The sequence below is a fragment of the Carcharhinus amblyrhynchos genome, chromosome 2, assembly GCF_965287045.1.
Source record: "Carcharhinus amblyrhynchos chromosome 2, sCarAmb.v2.hapA, whole genome shotgun sequence".
Lineage (NCBI taxonomy): Eukaryota > Metazoa > Chordata > Chondrichthyes > Carcharhiniformes > Carcharhinidae > Carcharhinus > Carcharhinus amblyrhynchos.
In genome coordinates, this window is record NC_137325.1 from 110,070,333 (window position 1) to 110,087,226 (window position 16,894).

The 16,894-nt window shown below is 43.8% G+C and overlaps 1 protein-coding gene across 1 annotated transcript in view; it reads left to right on the forward strand.

The window, feature by feature from the left end:
* Positions 1-16,894, forward strand: part of malrd1 (MAM and LDL receptor class A domain containing 1) — a 322,326-nt gene that overhangs the window by 287,113 nt on the left and 18,319 nt on the right. Inside the window, exons 36-37 of the mRNA XM_080211010.1 lie at positions 9,206-9,300; positions 9,387-9,480. Coding sequence (XP_080067136.1) covers positions 9,206-9,300; positions 9,387-9,480 — 189 coding nt within the window. The remainder of the gene's footprint in view (positions 1-9,205; positions 9,301-9,386; positions 9,481-16,894) is intronic.

Consider the following 16,894-nt stretch of genomic DNA (forward strand, 5'->3'; position numbering starts at 1 on the left):
CCTACAGGTGCAATGGGACTGCAGATGGTAATGTTTGTTGCACCTGGTGATTGCCACGCAACTTAACCATGCTCCCTATATCTGCATCTATCCCAGGCCACCAAAGGTAGTTGCGAGCCAACATTTGGACACTCTTGGGTGGGCGTTCTGTAATTCCTCAAGTAGCAACTCCCTACCAGGCATGGGGATGACCACCCTTCTTCCCCAAAGAAGGATGCCATCCTTTTCTTTTGTTCATTCTTAGGACATGGGTGTTGCTGGCTGGCCAGCATTTATTGCCCATCCCTAATTGCCCTTCAGAGAGTGGTGGTAAGCTACCTTCTTGCTGTGGTTTGATCCACAATGCCTTTGGGGAGGGAATTCCAGGATTTTGACTCAGCGACTGCGAAGGAATGGCGATATATTTCCAAGTCACGATGGTGAGTGACTTGGAGAAGAACTTGCTGTTCCATATACCTTCATAGCTCTGTTCATCCTTCCTTTTTTGAAAGGGTTTTAGCTGTTTAAACAGTCTACCATAATGATAGCCATAAAGAATCATGTGTTTTATTTTGGATAATATTGGATCTCTTTGAGTCCAGTATTTGACCTGCTGTGCCAACGCAGGTAATATTTCAAGAAAATCAAAGGCTAAGATAATTTCTCATGACACGGTTGGGGGTGGGGTACTTTCTGGCAATGGGAGATGGCGCCAAGCAGCTGTGTTTGATATATGTGTCCCAGGTCAGTGTTGGAAACACAGTAAGAAGTTTCATAACACCAGGCTAAAGTCCAACAGGTTTATTTGGTAGCACAAGCTTTTGGAGTGTCCCTCCTTCTTCAGGTGAATGAGGAGTTGTGTTCACAAACAGGGCATATATAGACACAAACTTAATTTACAAGATAATGGTTGGAATGCGAGTCTTTACAGGTAATCAAGTCTTAAAGGTACAGACAATGTGAGTGAGAGAGGGTTAAGCACAGGTTAAAGAGATGTGTATTGTCTCCAGCCAGGACAGTTAGTGAGATTTTGCAAGCCCAGGCAAGTCGTGGGGGTCACAGATAGTGTGACATGAACCCAAGATCCCAGTTGAAGCTGTCCTCATGTCTGCGGAATCCTCAGTTTCCGCTCAGCGATTCTGCGCTGTCGTGTGTCGTGAAGGCTGCCTTGGAGAATGCTTATCCGAAGATCAGAGGCTGAATGCCCTTGACTGCTAAAATGTTCCCTGATAGGAAGAGAACATTCCTGCCTGGTGATTGTCGAGCAGTCTTCATTCATCCGCTGTCATAGCATCTGCATGGTCTCCCCTGTGTACCTTGCCTCGGGATATCCTTTCCTGCAGCGTACCAGGTAGACAACATTGGCCGAGTTGCAACAGTATGTACCGTGTACCTGGTGAATGGTGTTCTCACATGAGATGATGGCATCCATGTTGATGATCTAGCGCGTCTTGCAGAGGCTGCTGTGGTAGGGTTGTGTGGTGTTATAGTCACTGTTCTCCTGAAGGCTGGGTAGTTTGCTGCGGACAATGGTCTGTTTGAGGTTGTGCAGTTGTTTGAAGACAAGAAGTGCAGGTGTGCAGATGGCTTCGGCAAGATGTTCGCCTTCACGGATGACATGTTGAATGCTCCAGAGAAGATGTTGTAACTTCTCCGCTCTGGGGAAGTATTGGACGATGAAGGGTACTCTGTCCGCCGTGTCCCGTGTTTGTCTTCTGAGGAGGTCAGTGCGATTTTTTGCTGTGACACGTCGGAACTGTTGATTGATGAGTTGAGCGCCATATCCTCTTCATATGAGGGTGTCTTTCAGCATCTGTAGGTGTCTGTTGCATCCTCCTCATCTGAGCGTATCCTGTGTACACAGAGAGCTTGTCCGTAGGAGATAATGAAAGGGATGGATAGGGTAGAGGTAGAGAGATTCTTCCCGCTCAGAAAGGACAGCAGGACTAGAGAGCACAGCCTCAAGATAAGGGGGGGGGGCACAGTTTAGAACAGAGTTGAGGAGGAACTTCTTCACTCAAAGGGTGGTGAATCTCTGGAATTCTCTGCACGTTGAAGTGGTGGAGGCTGCCTTGCTAAATATATTTAAGACACGGGTAGATAGGTTTTTGGTAGACAAGGGAATTAAGGGTTATGGGGAGAAAGCGGGAAAGTGGAACTGAACCACTTCAGATCAGCCATGATCTTTTTGAATGGCGGAGCAGGCTCGAAGGGCTAGATGGCCTACTCCTGCTCCTATTTCTTATGTTCTTATGTAGGAGATGGCTTCTTAGAGTGTTTAGGGTGGAAACTGGAGAAGTGGAGCGTCGTGAAATTATCCATGGGCTTGTGGTACAGTGAGGTGCTGAGGTGACTGTCCTTGATGGAGTTGCGTATGTCTAAGAATGCAACTGATTCCGTACCAACCTCCTCAGAAGACAAACACGGGACATGGTGGACAGAGTACACTTCATTGTCCAGTACTTCCCTGGAGCGGAGAAGCTACAACATCTTCTCCGGAGCCTTCAACATGTCATTGATGAAGACGAACATCTCACCAAGGCCATCCCCACACCCCCACTTCTTGCTTTCAAACACCGCACAACCTCAAACAGACCATTCTCCGCAGCAAACTACCCGCCTTCAGGAGAACAGTGACCACGACACTGCACAACCCTGCCACAGCAACCTCTGCAAGACATGCTGGATCATCGACATGGATGCCATCATCTCACATGAGAACACCTTCCACCAGGTACACGGTACATATTCTTGTGACTCGGCCAATGTTGTCTACCTGATACTCTGGCAAGAAAGGATGTCCCGGGGCATGGTGCATTGGGAAGACCATGCAGACGCTATGACAACGGATGAACGAACACCACTCGACAGGTGTTCTCTTCCTGTTGGGGAACACTTCAGCGGTCATGGGCATTCAGCCTCTGATCTTCGGATAAGCGTTCTCCAAAGTGGCCTTCATGACACATGACAATGTAGAATTGCTGAGCAGAAACTGATAGCCATGTTCCACGCACATGAGGACGGCTTCAACCAGGATCTTGGGTTCATGTCACACTATTTGTAACCCCCACGACCTACCTGGGCTTGCAAAATCTCACTAAGTGTCCTGGCTGGAGACAATACACATCTCTTTAACCTGTGCTTAACCCTCTCTCCACTCACATTGTCTGTTCTTTTAAGACTTGATTACCTGTAAAGACTCGCATTCCAACTATTATTTTGTGAATTGAGTTTGTGTCTATATATGCCCTGTTGTGAACACAACTCCTCACTCACCTGAAGATGGATGGACACTCTGAAAGCTTGTGCTACCAAATAAACCTGTTGGACTTTAGCCTGGTGTTGTGAAACTTCTTACTGTGTTTACCCCAGTCCAATGCCGACACCTCCAGATTAGTGTTGGAAGGCCAACAATAAAGCTCAATATTGTATTTTGGCCAACAAAGTCAACCTTCCTGGTGTGAATTTGGCAAAAGCTGGATAATGAAATGTTCCATGATGCAACCTTCATGGCAACACTACCACCTGCATCCACCTGCCAACTAATCAGCACCCTCTTCTCATGCAGTTTAAATTATTGTTCGCCAGTTACTGTTGGTGATTTCTCGTGAGCTATCCTGATGAGTGCAAGGTGCAAAATTTTGATAGCATGTCTCTCTTTTCAGAAAGAATTAAAGTGAAAGACAAAGAATGAGAGCGAACACAAAAAAGAATTTGCAGGTGTTCGATAAAAATAAACACCACTAGAAGAAAATTAATGAACAATTTATTTTATCTGTGAGCAATGACACTGGAGATCTACTTGCAGATATATTATAGATTATATTTTATGTAGAAAGTAGAAACCCACTTACCTTGTGACATATTGAATTATTGTTGTAAGATTTATATTTGATGCTGTTGCCACGGATTTGTGGAAAAATAGTCCCTCAGAGTTTTTGCAATTTATCAGGCTAGGTTTCTCCTGCAGTCTGCTGTGCTATCAATGACATGTCTACAAAAACGCGCCTGGAGATATTAAAATGAGACACTAATATTCATTCAGTAATGCTGATCTCTCCTTTCCAAAGTCAAACAAATTGATTTCTAGAATGGGATATGTTGAATTTCCTTTAGCCCCTTTTTTGCCTTCTTTTTCACTACATTCCAGATGGAAAATTTGTCATTTTTGCCAGATTTGTTGGTTGCTGGACCTCCTGCACTGCAAGTAAGCCAGTCACATGAGTTGAACTGAGTTTTCCCCAGGCCTTTGGTGTTGTTGCAGATGGACATTTGAGTTCTTACATCATTTGCAGGACCATACTGTATACTTTGGATATAAATTCATGCATGCAAGATCTACCTAGTTGTACCAAGTCCTGCATGCCCCGTCATCTGAACCTTAAAGGGACCATTGAATGATGTTTAAAATGGTTTTAACATTTTTTTAAAGGGAGATGATGGCATAATGGTAATGTAGGTAATCAAGAGACCCAGACTAATGCCCTGGGGACTTGGGTTCAAATCCCCCATGGCAGCTGGTAGAATTTGAAATCAGTTAATAAATCTGGAATTGACAGCTATCTCAGCACTTACCTCCTCACTAACCTTCACTGATGGAGTGCCCAAATCAGACTTATATGAACCATGTCTGTTTTGTGCTGATTCCGGATGGGCAAACACGGTGATAAAGGGGGAAGTGCTGGTAAAGTTGGGCATGCAGCCCATTAAGTCAACTTAAATGCCTTCAAATTTATTCAAATGGCTGTTGTGCACGTTTTGAGTGCAGTCCCAATCATGGCCATTTTCGGGCCTTGGTAAAGGGGGAGCGAGCACGGATTGTACTTCTTGCCTCACTCCCGACTTTACCAAGTTTTCACGCCCAAAAACGGGCGCAACTCAATGGTACGGTAGAGCCCTGAGTCTCTTAACTCCAAGGTGAGCAAGGGTGGGAACTAAATATTCAGTGTTTAGGAAGAACAGATGGAAAGGAAAAGCTGGTGGAGTTTGGAGTTACATTGTTGATTAAAAATGATATAGATATGATATTGAGAAAAGATATTAGGATAGATGACGTGGAATCTGTTTGGGTCGAGTTAAAAGACAAGCAGCAAAAAACATTGGCATGGGTATTATACAGACCACCAACTGTTTTGAGAAGCGTTAGATAGGAAATCAGAGATGCATATGTTAAAGGAACATCCGTGATTATGGCCGACTTTAATCTGCATATAGATTATGAGAGTGAAATTAGTCACAATACAATAGAGGAGAAATTTCTGGCATGAATACGGATGCTTTCTGGAGCAATACACTGAGGAACCAACAAGGGAGTAGGTCGCCTTGAATTGTGTATTGTGCAATGAGAAAGGATTTGTTGGCAATCTAGTTGTGAGAGAACCCTTGGGGACGAATGATCATAACATGGTAGAATTCTTTGTCAAGCTGTATAATGATGTAGTTAGTTCTGAGACCAGGGGCGTGAATCTCAATAAAGGAACTATGATGGTCTGAGGCATGAATTGGCCTTGATGGACTGGGTAACATTACTGAAAGGAAAGACAGTGGACAGGCAATTAAAGAATGATTATGTGAACTCCAGAAGTTGTTTGTTCCTGTTTGATGCAAGAGTGCTATGGGCATTATAGTCAAACCATTGGCTTACAAGGGAAATTAGAGATAGTATCCGATTCAAGAAAGAAGCATACAAATCGGCAAGATAAAGCAATAGGCCTGAGGATTGAGAGCAGATTAAAATTCAGCAAAGGGGGACTAATGGATTGATTAAGAAGGGAAAAGTAGAGTATGAAAGAAAGATGGCTGGGAACATAAAAACTGACTAAAAATTTAAACTAAAAAATTCTACAGATATGTAAAGGGAAAAAGATTGACAAAAGTGAAACAGGAGAATTCATAATGAGGTGTAAAGAAATGGTTGAGGAATTCAAATTGTACTTTGCTTCAATCTTCACAAAGGAAGACATGAATAATGCACCAGAAGTGCTGAGAGAAGCATGTTTTAGTGAGGAGCTGAAGGAAATCAGCATTAGTAGGGAAATGGTTTTGGAGAAATTAATGGATTGAAGATGGATAAATCTCTAGGCCCTAATAACCTTCATCCCAGATTAAGGAAGTGGCCCTGGAAATTGTAGATCCACATTCGTGGTTATAGTGGTTATTTTCCAAAATTCTTTGGACTCTGGAATAGCTCCTACAGATTGGAACGTAACTAATGTAAGACCACTATTCAAAAAGGGAGGTGGAGAGAAAACAGGGAACTATAGACCAGTGAGCCAAATGTCGGTACTAGGAAAGTTGCTAGAGTCCATAATCAAGGATTTCATAACTCAACATTTGGAAGGCAGTGGTGTAATCAGACAATATCAGCATGGATTTACAAAAGGGAAACCGTGCATGATGAATCTATTGGAATTTTTTGAAGATGTAACTAATAGAGTTGACCAAAGAGAACCAGTGGATGTGGTTTATTTCGACTTTTCAGAAGGGTTTCGACAAGATCTCACACAACAGACTACTATGTAAAGTTAAAGCACATGGGATTGAAGATAATGTCTTGAGATAGATAGAAAGCTGTAGCAGATAGGAAGCAAAGAGTATCCACTTTGGCAGCAATAATAGGAAGACAGATTATTACTTGAATGGGTATAAATTGAGAGAGGTGGATACTCAAGGAGTCCTTGTGCATCAGTTGATGAAAGTAAACACGTGGGTACAATTGGCTGCAAAGAGGCCAAATGGTATGCTGGTGTTCACAGCAAGTGGATGTGAGTATAGAGATAGGGATGTTTTGCTGCAACTGTATAGGACGTTGGTGAGGCCACATCTGAAATATTGTGTGCAGTTTTGGTGGCCTTATCTGAGGAAGGATGTCCTTGCTGTAGAGGGAGTACAGCGAAGGCTTACCAGGCTGATTCCTGGGATGGTAGGTCTGTCATATGAGGAGACGCTAAGTCGGTTAGGATTATATTCATTGGAGTTTAGAAGAGTGAGAGGGGATCTCATAGAAACTTCTAAAATTCTAACTGGGTTAGACAGGGTGGATTCAGAAAGAATGTTCCCAATGGTGGGGGAGTCCAGAACTAGGGGTGATAGTTTGAGGATAAGGGGTAAACCTTTTAGAACTGAGGTGAGGAGAAATTTCTTCACTCAAAGAGTGGTGAATGTGTGGAATTCACTACCACCAAATGTAGTTGAGGCCAAAATATTGTCTGATTTCAAGAAGAAATTAGATATAGCTCTTCAGGCTAAAGGGATCAAGGGATATGGTGGGAAGCGGGGTGATCAGGATATTGAATTCAATGATCAATCATAATTAAAATGAATGATGGAGCAGGCTTGAAGGGCTGAATGGCCTCCTCCTGCTTCTAGTTTCTCTGTTTCTATGGCGGAGGTCCCAGTATTGCAAAGCAATAATCCTGTTAGATCACTGCAGGGGGCGGTGACAGCTGAATGCGGAAATTCTGCTGGCCTAAACGCCATTTTGGGAATTTTTCCTTGATTCTCTGCCTCCCCCTTGCCCACTGAAAATGGGGGTGGAAATTCTCCGTCGAGTTAACGTTTCAAGTTTGGTATGTCTTTGAAACTCATCAAAACTTCAGAAGCTCAACTTTAACTTTTGTCTCACTGTTACATAACACAGGAGGTCACTTGCTAAGCTAAAATGGACAAAATTGGAAACTGGGGCAAACAGATAAATGTTATGGTGCAGATAGATTAGACAGAAGTGTCATGATTTAATGCTGTATTAATAGCCATGTATATTTACTGTTTACACATCCTTCCTGCTATATGGTGCTCCCCCCATGACATCAGCAGTAATAGGGACAAGCAGCTCATTCCCTACTCTGAATGCTCAAATACTGTTGGTCTTGGCCTGTGACCATGTTTCCTCAAAGTCTGAAGAGTCTTCATTCAATTTCCTTGAGACACTGAAGAGTGATGAAAGATGTGACTTAGAACTGACACAGTAAAATGTTAAGATATCATTGTGCACGGATCATCTGTCAGTGAGTATGGACACTAAGTCAACGGGAGTGAGTGTTGTATGCCACATGGCTCTGTGATATTTAATTCTGTCACTAGATAACTGGGAGATCCTCATCCCCCTGCCTCTGATAGCCAGGCATACTGACATCTGCCTTATATCCAGCTACTTCTCCTTGGCAGCTGTCAGCTTACAGATGAGAGCTCCAGCTCACTGCCTCTCCTTGGTGTTCTTGTCCTGCAAAATAGAAAAGGAAAGACTGACAAATGTAAGGAATAGGAAGTGTTGAAATAATGCATGGACAACATTTATGGAGGATTACTGAGGGATTTGCCAGAATTTTACCGCCTTGCCCACCCTAGGCTTGTGAGATCCCAATTCTGGGGCGTGCAATGTGGTAAAATTCCGGCCAATTGTGTTTAAATGAGCGAGTGTGTCAATGATGGATATTCAGATGGGGGTGTGACAAGGTGCCTATGCAGAGAGGGATGGGTGTATCAGAAAGGTAAGCTGGTATGATGAGCGTTGTGCAGGACAAGGCTTGGGGACGCAGAGTAAGTAGATTCAGGCTGTGACACACATCAGAATATACTTAAATGTATCATGCCACTCATCTTTCCTGATATGATTAAATCATCAAACTCCATCTGACACTGTATCCAGCTGTATGGCACCATAAGCCTGCCATAGAGCTCCTTAATGACTGGCTCACTGAGGCAGGCTTTTCCCTCCTTTAGTCAAGAACAGAATCTTCCTTCCAGCCCTCAGTGTTATATCCTGAGAGGCATCATTGGAGCGCAGTGTTGATTTGCATTTAATTTCCATTGCTCCAGGTTCTGACTGGCTCTGTCAAAAGGCCTCGACAATTCTTCACATCTCAACTTCCTGGGTCTATTTTAATAGTTGAGCTGAAATAGATTGATGTGGGACCTCAGCATGCCCACTCAGTCCAGCTGTTCTGGTAATCTGGACGTCAGATTCAGATACAGTCTCTGGGTTAAAAAGTCATTGACAAGCATCTGGACTTTGTGGGGGTTCTCCACACATTATCAAACTCCTCTGCTGTAAGCAGGGCAGAAAGTTCAAACCCATATTGTGAGATAACAGGAAAGGCATTCCCCCAAGACAGTTAGAAAATATCTCTTTTTTAAATGAACAATTTATAAATAGAGCATCATTTTAAATATTGTATTTTGAGTTTCCAGTTCATTCCTATGATTTTTTTTTCTGCCTGTTTTCTAGGTGCTTGAGTCAGTGGGGAGGAAATCGATGCCACATTCAGGTCAACTCAACAGGACCTCTGAGCCCTGCTCCAGCATCAAAGGAAGATGGAAATGGTAAAAGGACATGTACCACTGTTTAAATAATTGCCTTCTGCAGCATCCTGACATTGCTAATTTTTTTTTCCTTTTTTTCTACCTAGTGGCCATGTGGGCAGGACTGGGAGTCGGTTTGAGTTTAGTGGTGTTCAGCCTGATCAGTGTTTTGGTCATTCTCTTGAAAAAGAAAACAAGCACGTATGTAAAATATATGTACCATCTGTAATTTTCCTGTTTCACATTGAGGAGAATGTTGGTCTTCTGCACAAAAACCTCAGGAAAGGCTTAAAAAAAAAGTGGCACAGTGGTTAGCACTGCTGCATCACAGCACCAGGGACCCAAGTTTGATTCCCAGCTTGGGTCACTGTCGGTCTGGAGTCTGCACGTTCTCCCTGTGCCTGCGTGGGTCCTGACAAGTTGCATTCAACTGTCTGCATTTCCATAGTTTTCAATCATCCTGGAATATAAAGTTACTACAGAAAAGGCCCAGTTTGCTTGAGGTGTAATACGTTTGTTGGCAACCAGCAAAATCAGAATGTTTCAGAGTCACTGTACTATCAAAGTGATTAACCAGGGAACTAAATACCCATTTACATAAGCAAGAAGGAGGATGAGGATTATCATAGCAATAACATGATCAAATAGACATGGTACTAACAGAAAAAGTAAATTTACAAATGAAAAATATTTCCAACAATAGTTTCTACAAAAGTATTTCCTAGTGCCCCACAACCAGAGGGCTTCTCAATCCATCAAATATACAGTGACCTCAGGCAAGGCTAGGGGAGCTTGGGTCTGCTTGCTAATGAACACATCATGGTGCCTAAACATAGCAACACTAGCAACTTTCTGCTCCCCAGAACTAGAATACCTGACTCTAAAATGCCACCCCTACTACCTTCCACGGGAGTTCACCTCCATTATCCTAATGGCAGTTTACATCCCAACCCATGCGGACATGAAGATTGTGCTGGACGAAATACAGAGTCCGACAAATAACCTTGAGTCGAAACATCTTGAGGCCTTGTTCATCATGGCCGGGGACTTCAATCAGGCCAAGCTCAAGTTACCGCCAACACATCTCCTGTTCCACCAGAGGCCCACATTTCCTAGATCACTTCTACACAAATATCAAGCATACCTACCACTCTACAGCCCACCCACATGTCTAATGTTTTATGGCCATCCAGATTGAGGGAAACTGATGTAGGGACAATTTATTCCTGCCAATCAGCCTAACAGCACATCTTTGGGGTGTGGGAGGAAACTGGAGCACCCGGAGAAAACCCACGCAAGCATGGGGAGAATGCGCAAACTCCTACAGACACCGGCCCAAATCCATGTGTCTGCACAGCAATCAGCGATAGTCACTGAGCTGTCGTCTTGCCCAGTATCTGGTCCAATTTAGGCACACACTAACGACATGAAGCACTAGGCAAATCTCGAACAACCAAGAGCAGCCCCATTACGACCCATCGCGTGCATGCCCCTCGTTGGACACAAGGCGGACCGACTTAAAACCTGTGAATGAAAAGGGAAGAAAAAACATTATTATTGTACCATATCCATTTACCTTACCAGGGACGCCCCAATGCTAATGACCCTTATTTAAAACAATCTCCTATATCCACCCATCTCCAACCCAGTCATGTGCCTGTCTAAGTTACTCTTAAATGACTCTAGCGTGTTTGCCTCCACCACCTTACTTGGCAGAGCATTCCATACCCCCACTACCCTCTGTGTGAAAAACCTCCCTCTAATATCTGTGTTGTACCTCTCCCCCCTCACCTTAGGTCCATGGCCCCTTGTCCTACGTGTCTCTATCATAGGAAATAGCTTACCTCTGTTTACTCTATCTATACCCTTCATAATCTTATATACCTCTATTAGATCCCCCCTCAGTCAGCGTCTTTCAAGGAAAAAGAGCCCCAATTTCTTCAATCTTTCCTCATACCCCAGTCCTTCCATACCAGGCAACATCCTGGTAAACCTCCTCTGCACTCTCTCCAGAGTCTCTACGTCCTTCCGGTAGTAAGGCGACCAGAACTGGACGCAATACTCTAAATGCGGCCTAACCAACGTTCTGTACAACTGCAACATTAGACTCCAGCTCTTATATTCTATACCCCTTCCTATAAAGGCTAACATACCATAGGCTTTCTTCACCACCATCAAGGTGCCCATCAAGGAAAGTCGTGCAATGTTGGCCTGAGGAATTGGATGATCTCCTACAGGGCTCTTGGAGTCAGTGGATTGGTCAGTATTTAAAAACTCTGCGACCAGCCTGAACGAGTACACCACTACATTAGTAAGTGTTTAGAAGACTGTGTGCCAAAGAAGCAAATCCATGTGTTCCCCAACTGGAAACTATGATGAACAGGGATATCCACTGCTTGCTGAAGTCCAGGTCTAAGGAGTTCAAGTCAGGCGACATTGACCTATACAAGAAAATCAAATACAATCTGAGTAAATTCATCAAAGATGCCAAAAGACAGGACCGGACCAAGCTAGAATCCCAGGTTGCCCCACCGATCTCTCCCAACTATGGCAAGGTTTGCAAGACATAATAGGCTACAAGATGAAGGCATGTAAAATCGCCAGCTCCAACGCACCCCTCCCTGATAAGCTCAATGCATGCTATGCCCATTTTGAGCAAGGGGTCAGGGACAGCGTGCCCTCCACTCTGGAAGCCCTGGATGAACCTGTATCTGGGGTGACCATTGCAGATGTCAGAGCAGCTTTGTCAAAGGTCAACCCACAAAAAGCAACTGGCCCAGATGGAATACCAGGATGAACACTCAAATCATATGCGGATCAGCTGGCAGGAATATTCACAGACATCTTCAACCTCTCTTTACAACAATCTGAGGTCTCCATCTACTCCAAGCAGATGACCATCATCCCAGTACCAAAGAAAAGCCAAGCAGCGTGCCTTAATGACTGTTGACCAGTGGCTCAGACATCCATCATTATCAAGTGCTTTGAAAGGCTAGTCATGGCACAAATCAATTCCAGCCTCCCGGATTAGCTGGATCCACTACAGTTTGCCTTTCGTCACAACAGGTCCATAGCAGACGCCATTTCCCTGGCCCTGCACTCAACCCTGAACCACCTAGATAACAAGGACACCAATGTCAGACTCTTATTTATTGACTACAGCTCAGCCTTCAACACCATTATTCCCACAAAACTCATCTCCAAACTCCATGGCCTGGGCCACGGCACCTCCCTCTGCAACTGGATCCTGAACTTCCTAACTCACAGACACAATCCGTGAGGATAGGCAACGACATCTCCTCCACGATCATCCTCAACACCGGTACCCCACAAGGCTGTGTCCTCAGCCCCCTACTATACTCCTTATACACCTATGAATGTATGGCCAAATTCCCCTCTAATTCAATCTCCAAGTTTGCTGACAACACCAATCTCAAACAATGATGAGACAGAGTACAGGAATGAGATAGAGAATCTGATGAACTGGTGTGGTAACAATAATCTCTCCCTCAATGTCAACAAGATGAAGGAGATTGTCATCGACTTCAGGAAGCGAAAAAGAGAACATGCCCCTGTCCAAATCAATGGGGATGAAGTAGTAAGGGTCGAGAGCTCCATGTTTTTAGGTGCCCAGATCACTAACACACTGTCCTGATCCCCCCAAGCTGACACTATAGTTAAGAAAGCCCACCAAAGCCTCTACTTGCTCAGAAGACTAAGGAAATTTGGCATGTCATTTACGACTCTCACCAACTTTTACAAATGCACCTAGGAAACATTCTTTCTGGTTGTATCACAGCTTGGTATGGCTCCTGCTCTGCCCAAGGCTGCAAGGAAATACAAAAGGTCATGAATGTAGCCCAATCCATCATGCAAAGCAGCCTCCCATTCATTGACTCTGTCTACACTTGCCGCTGTCTCGGCAAAGCAGTCAGCATAATTAAGACCCTATGCACCCCAGACATTCTCTCTTCTATCTTCTTCCATCGGAAAAAAGATACAAAAGTCTGAGGTCATGTACCAACCGACTCAAGAACAACTTCTTCCCTGCTACCATCAGACTTTTGAATGGACTTATTTTGCATTAATTTGATTTTTCTCTACACCCTAGCTATGACCGTAACACTGAATTCTGCACTCTCTCGTTTCCTTCTCTATGAATGGTATGCTTTGTCTGTATAGCACGCAAGAAACAATACTTTTCACTGTATGTTAATACATGTGATAATAATAAATCAAATCAAATCAAAATCACCAAAAGGGAAACATGAAGAAGGAATAAGGAGAGTGGAGGAGAAAAATGCATGGCAGAGAAAAATCAGATAAAGGAACAAAGGGAAAGCTTGAACAAAAAAGTGCATAGAGTAGATTTAAATATGAACAAATGAAAATAAAATTCTTGTGCCTCAATGCTCAGATTCTGGCAATTAAACCAAGGGAATTGGAAGCAGTTTTGTCAAGAAGATGTAAGTGTCAATAACCCCTACAGAAACAAGCCTGCAAACTGGACAGAAGTGGAAAATAAATATATCAGAAACAAAACTTTTAGGAGGGCAAATATAATATGCTGAAGGAGGGAATGTATGTTACAGAAAAAATTGATACATGCACGAATTTCAAGTCAATATGATTAAGGAACAAAGATTAAAGAAAAGGATTGTTACATTAATGGGATTGTACTACTAATTACAGCAGAGAAATCAAAGATTAAATCTATTGATAGTTCAATGAAACAAGTTATTGTTCAAGAGGATCTTAATTACTGACATATTGATTGAGATAAAGAGAAAGGGGAATGATATTTCCACCACATGTAGGGTTCCTTCTTTCTGGTCATATCCAATACTGACAAGGGAAGAGAATTTGCTATATGTAATTAGGGTAATTGAATGGATCAGATACAGTTGACAAAGTAAATGCTGATGAGCACTTTGGGTGCAGTGGCCGTAGTATGATTAGGTTTAAGATCCAAATAGGAAGGAGAAAAGCTGGTTCTAAAGCATATTTCAGAAAGATGAGAAGAGAACCAATGTGCTGAGCTGGAAAGAGAAATTGTTACACAGGATTTAAATCATCAGTGGGATTTTTTTTTGAAAATAGATTATGATGTTACGTTAAAACTAGAGTAAAAGGTTTCGAGAATCATAGAATCATTCGGTGCAGAAGAGGCATTTTGGCCCATCGAGTCTGCACCAATATGTGCGAACCATCTAACCTATCTATGTAGTCCCATTTACCAGCACTTGGCCCATAGCCTTGACTGTTACGATGTGCCAAGTGCTCATCCATGGAATGGCTGTGATAGATATGGTTCTTAAGAATGCCTCTGACACGGTATCAGATAGAGATTATGGAGAAGATTAAAGCTATTGGAAGAAACATAGAAGCATAGAAAATAGAAGCAGGAGTAGGCCATTTGGCCCCTCGAGCCTGCTCCATCATTCATTTTGATTAAGGCTGCTCATCAAATTCAATATCCTGATCCTGCCTTTCCTCCATGTCCCTTGATCCCTTTAGCCCCAAGAGCTGTAATTTCTTCCTGAAATGTTTTGGCCTCAACTACTTTCTGTGATAGTGAGTTTCACAGAGCATTAGCAAATTTCATGAAAAATTTATTAGCAGGGAGAAACAGCAGAAAAAAGTTCAAGTAGCGTGATTCCCAAGCAGGTCTACATAGGTTATTATGTAGATCCCCGGGGGCACACAATGCCAAAGGCTGTAACACTTGTACAACTTGTGCGGATTCCCTCAAGGATATCAGTGAAGAAAAACACAAAGACCATACAGGCAGTGGCTCACTGCACTGTCTGATCCCAGGGGGCCTACACAGTTTGCTGCAGCACGTCTTCAAGAGAGATCTGCAGTGCAGCAACCGAAGAGGAGATTGGACTCCTCCGGGAGGCCACTGCCCTCAACTTGACACATATGCCCAAGCCGTCAGGAGGCGCATCAACACCAGATTTATCATCCGCACTCACAAGCCAGCCCCAAACATCACCCAAGCACAATGTAATGCCATCCGTGCTCTCAAGGTCAGCCGCAACATTGTCATCAAACCAGTAGACAAAGGAGGGGCCATCATCATACTGAACAGAACGGATTACTGCAAAGAAGTGTACCAACAACTGAACAATGAGAAACACTACAGACAGTTATCCTCAGATCCGACCAAAGAACATACCCATCAACTCAACAGACTGATCAAGACCTTTGATCCGGACCTTCAGAACACCCTCCGTGCTCTCATCCCACGTACTCCCTGCATTAGAGATCTCTATTGCCTCCCGAAGATACTCAAAGCAAGCACACCTGGCCATCCCATCATATTGGGCAATAGGACCCTGTGCAAGAACCTCCCCGGCTACATTGAGGGCATCCTGAAACCCATTGTACAAAGAACCCCCAGCTTTTATCGTGACACTACGGACTTAGTACAGAAACTCAGCACACATGGAACAGTTGAACCAGGAGCACTCCTCATCACAATGGATGTATTGGCACTCTACACCAGCATCCCCCACGATGATGGCATTGCTGCAACTGCCTCAGTACTCAACGCCAACAACTGCCAGTCTCCAGATGCAATTTTACAACTCATCTGCTTCATCTTGGACCGGAATGTCTTCACCTTCAACAATCAGTTTTTCAACCAGACACATGGAACAGCCATGGGGACCAAATTCGCACCTCAATATGTCAACATCTTCATGCACAGGTTCAAACAAGACCTCTTCACCGCACAGGACCTTCAACCGATGCTATATACTAGATACATCGACGACATTTTCTTCCTTTGGACTCATGGTGGACGATCATTGAAACAACTATATGATGACATCGACAAGTTCCATCCCATCATCAGATTCACCATGGACCTAACTCTCCGGAATCAGTTGCATTCTTGGACACACGCATCTCCATTAAGAACAGTCATCTCAGCTCTTCACTGTACTTGCAAGCCCACGGATAACCTTATGATGCTCCACTTCTCCAGCTTCCACCCTAAACATGTTAAAGAAGCCATCCCCTACAGACAAGCCTTCCGTATACATAGGATCTGCTCAGATGAGGAGGATCGCAACAGACACCTCCAGATGCTGAAAGATGCCCTCATAAAAACAGGACATGGCGCTCAACTCATCAATCGACAGTTCCGGCACACCACAGCAAAAAACTGCACCAACCTCCTCAGTAGACAAACACGGGACACGGTGGACAGAGTACTCTTTGTCGTCCAGTACTTCCCCGGAGTGGAGAAGCTACAACATCTTCTCCAGAGCCTTCAACATGTAATTGATGAAGGTCGCCAAGGTCACCTCTACACCCCCACTTGTTGTCTTCAATTAACTGCACAACAGCAAACAGATCATTGTCCATAGCAAACTACCCAGCCTTCAGGTGAACAGTGACCATGACATCACCGCAACCTCTGCAAGATGTGCCGGATCATCAACATGGATGAAATCATCACACGTGAGAACATCATTCACCAGGTACACCGTACATACTCTTGCAACTCGGCTAACATTGTCTACCTGATAAGAGGCATGTACATTGGGGAGACCATGCAGACGCTACGACAACGGATGAATGAACATCGCTCGACAATCACCAG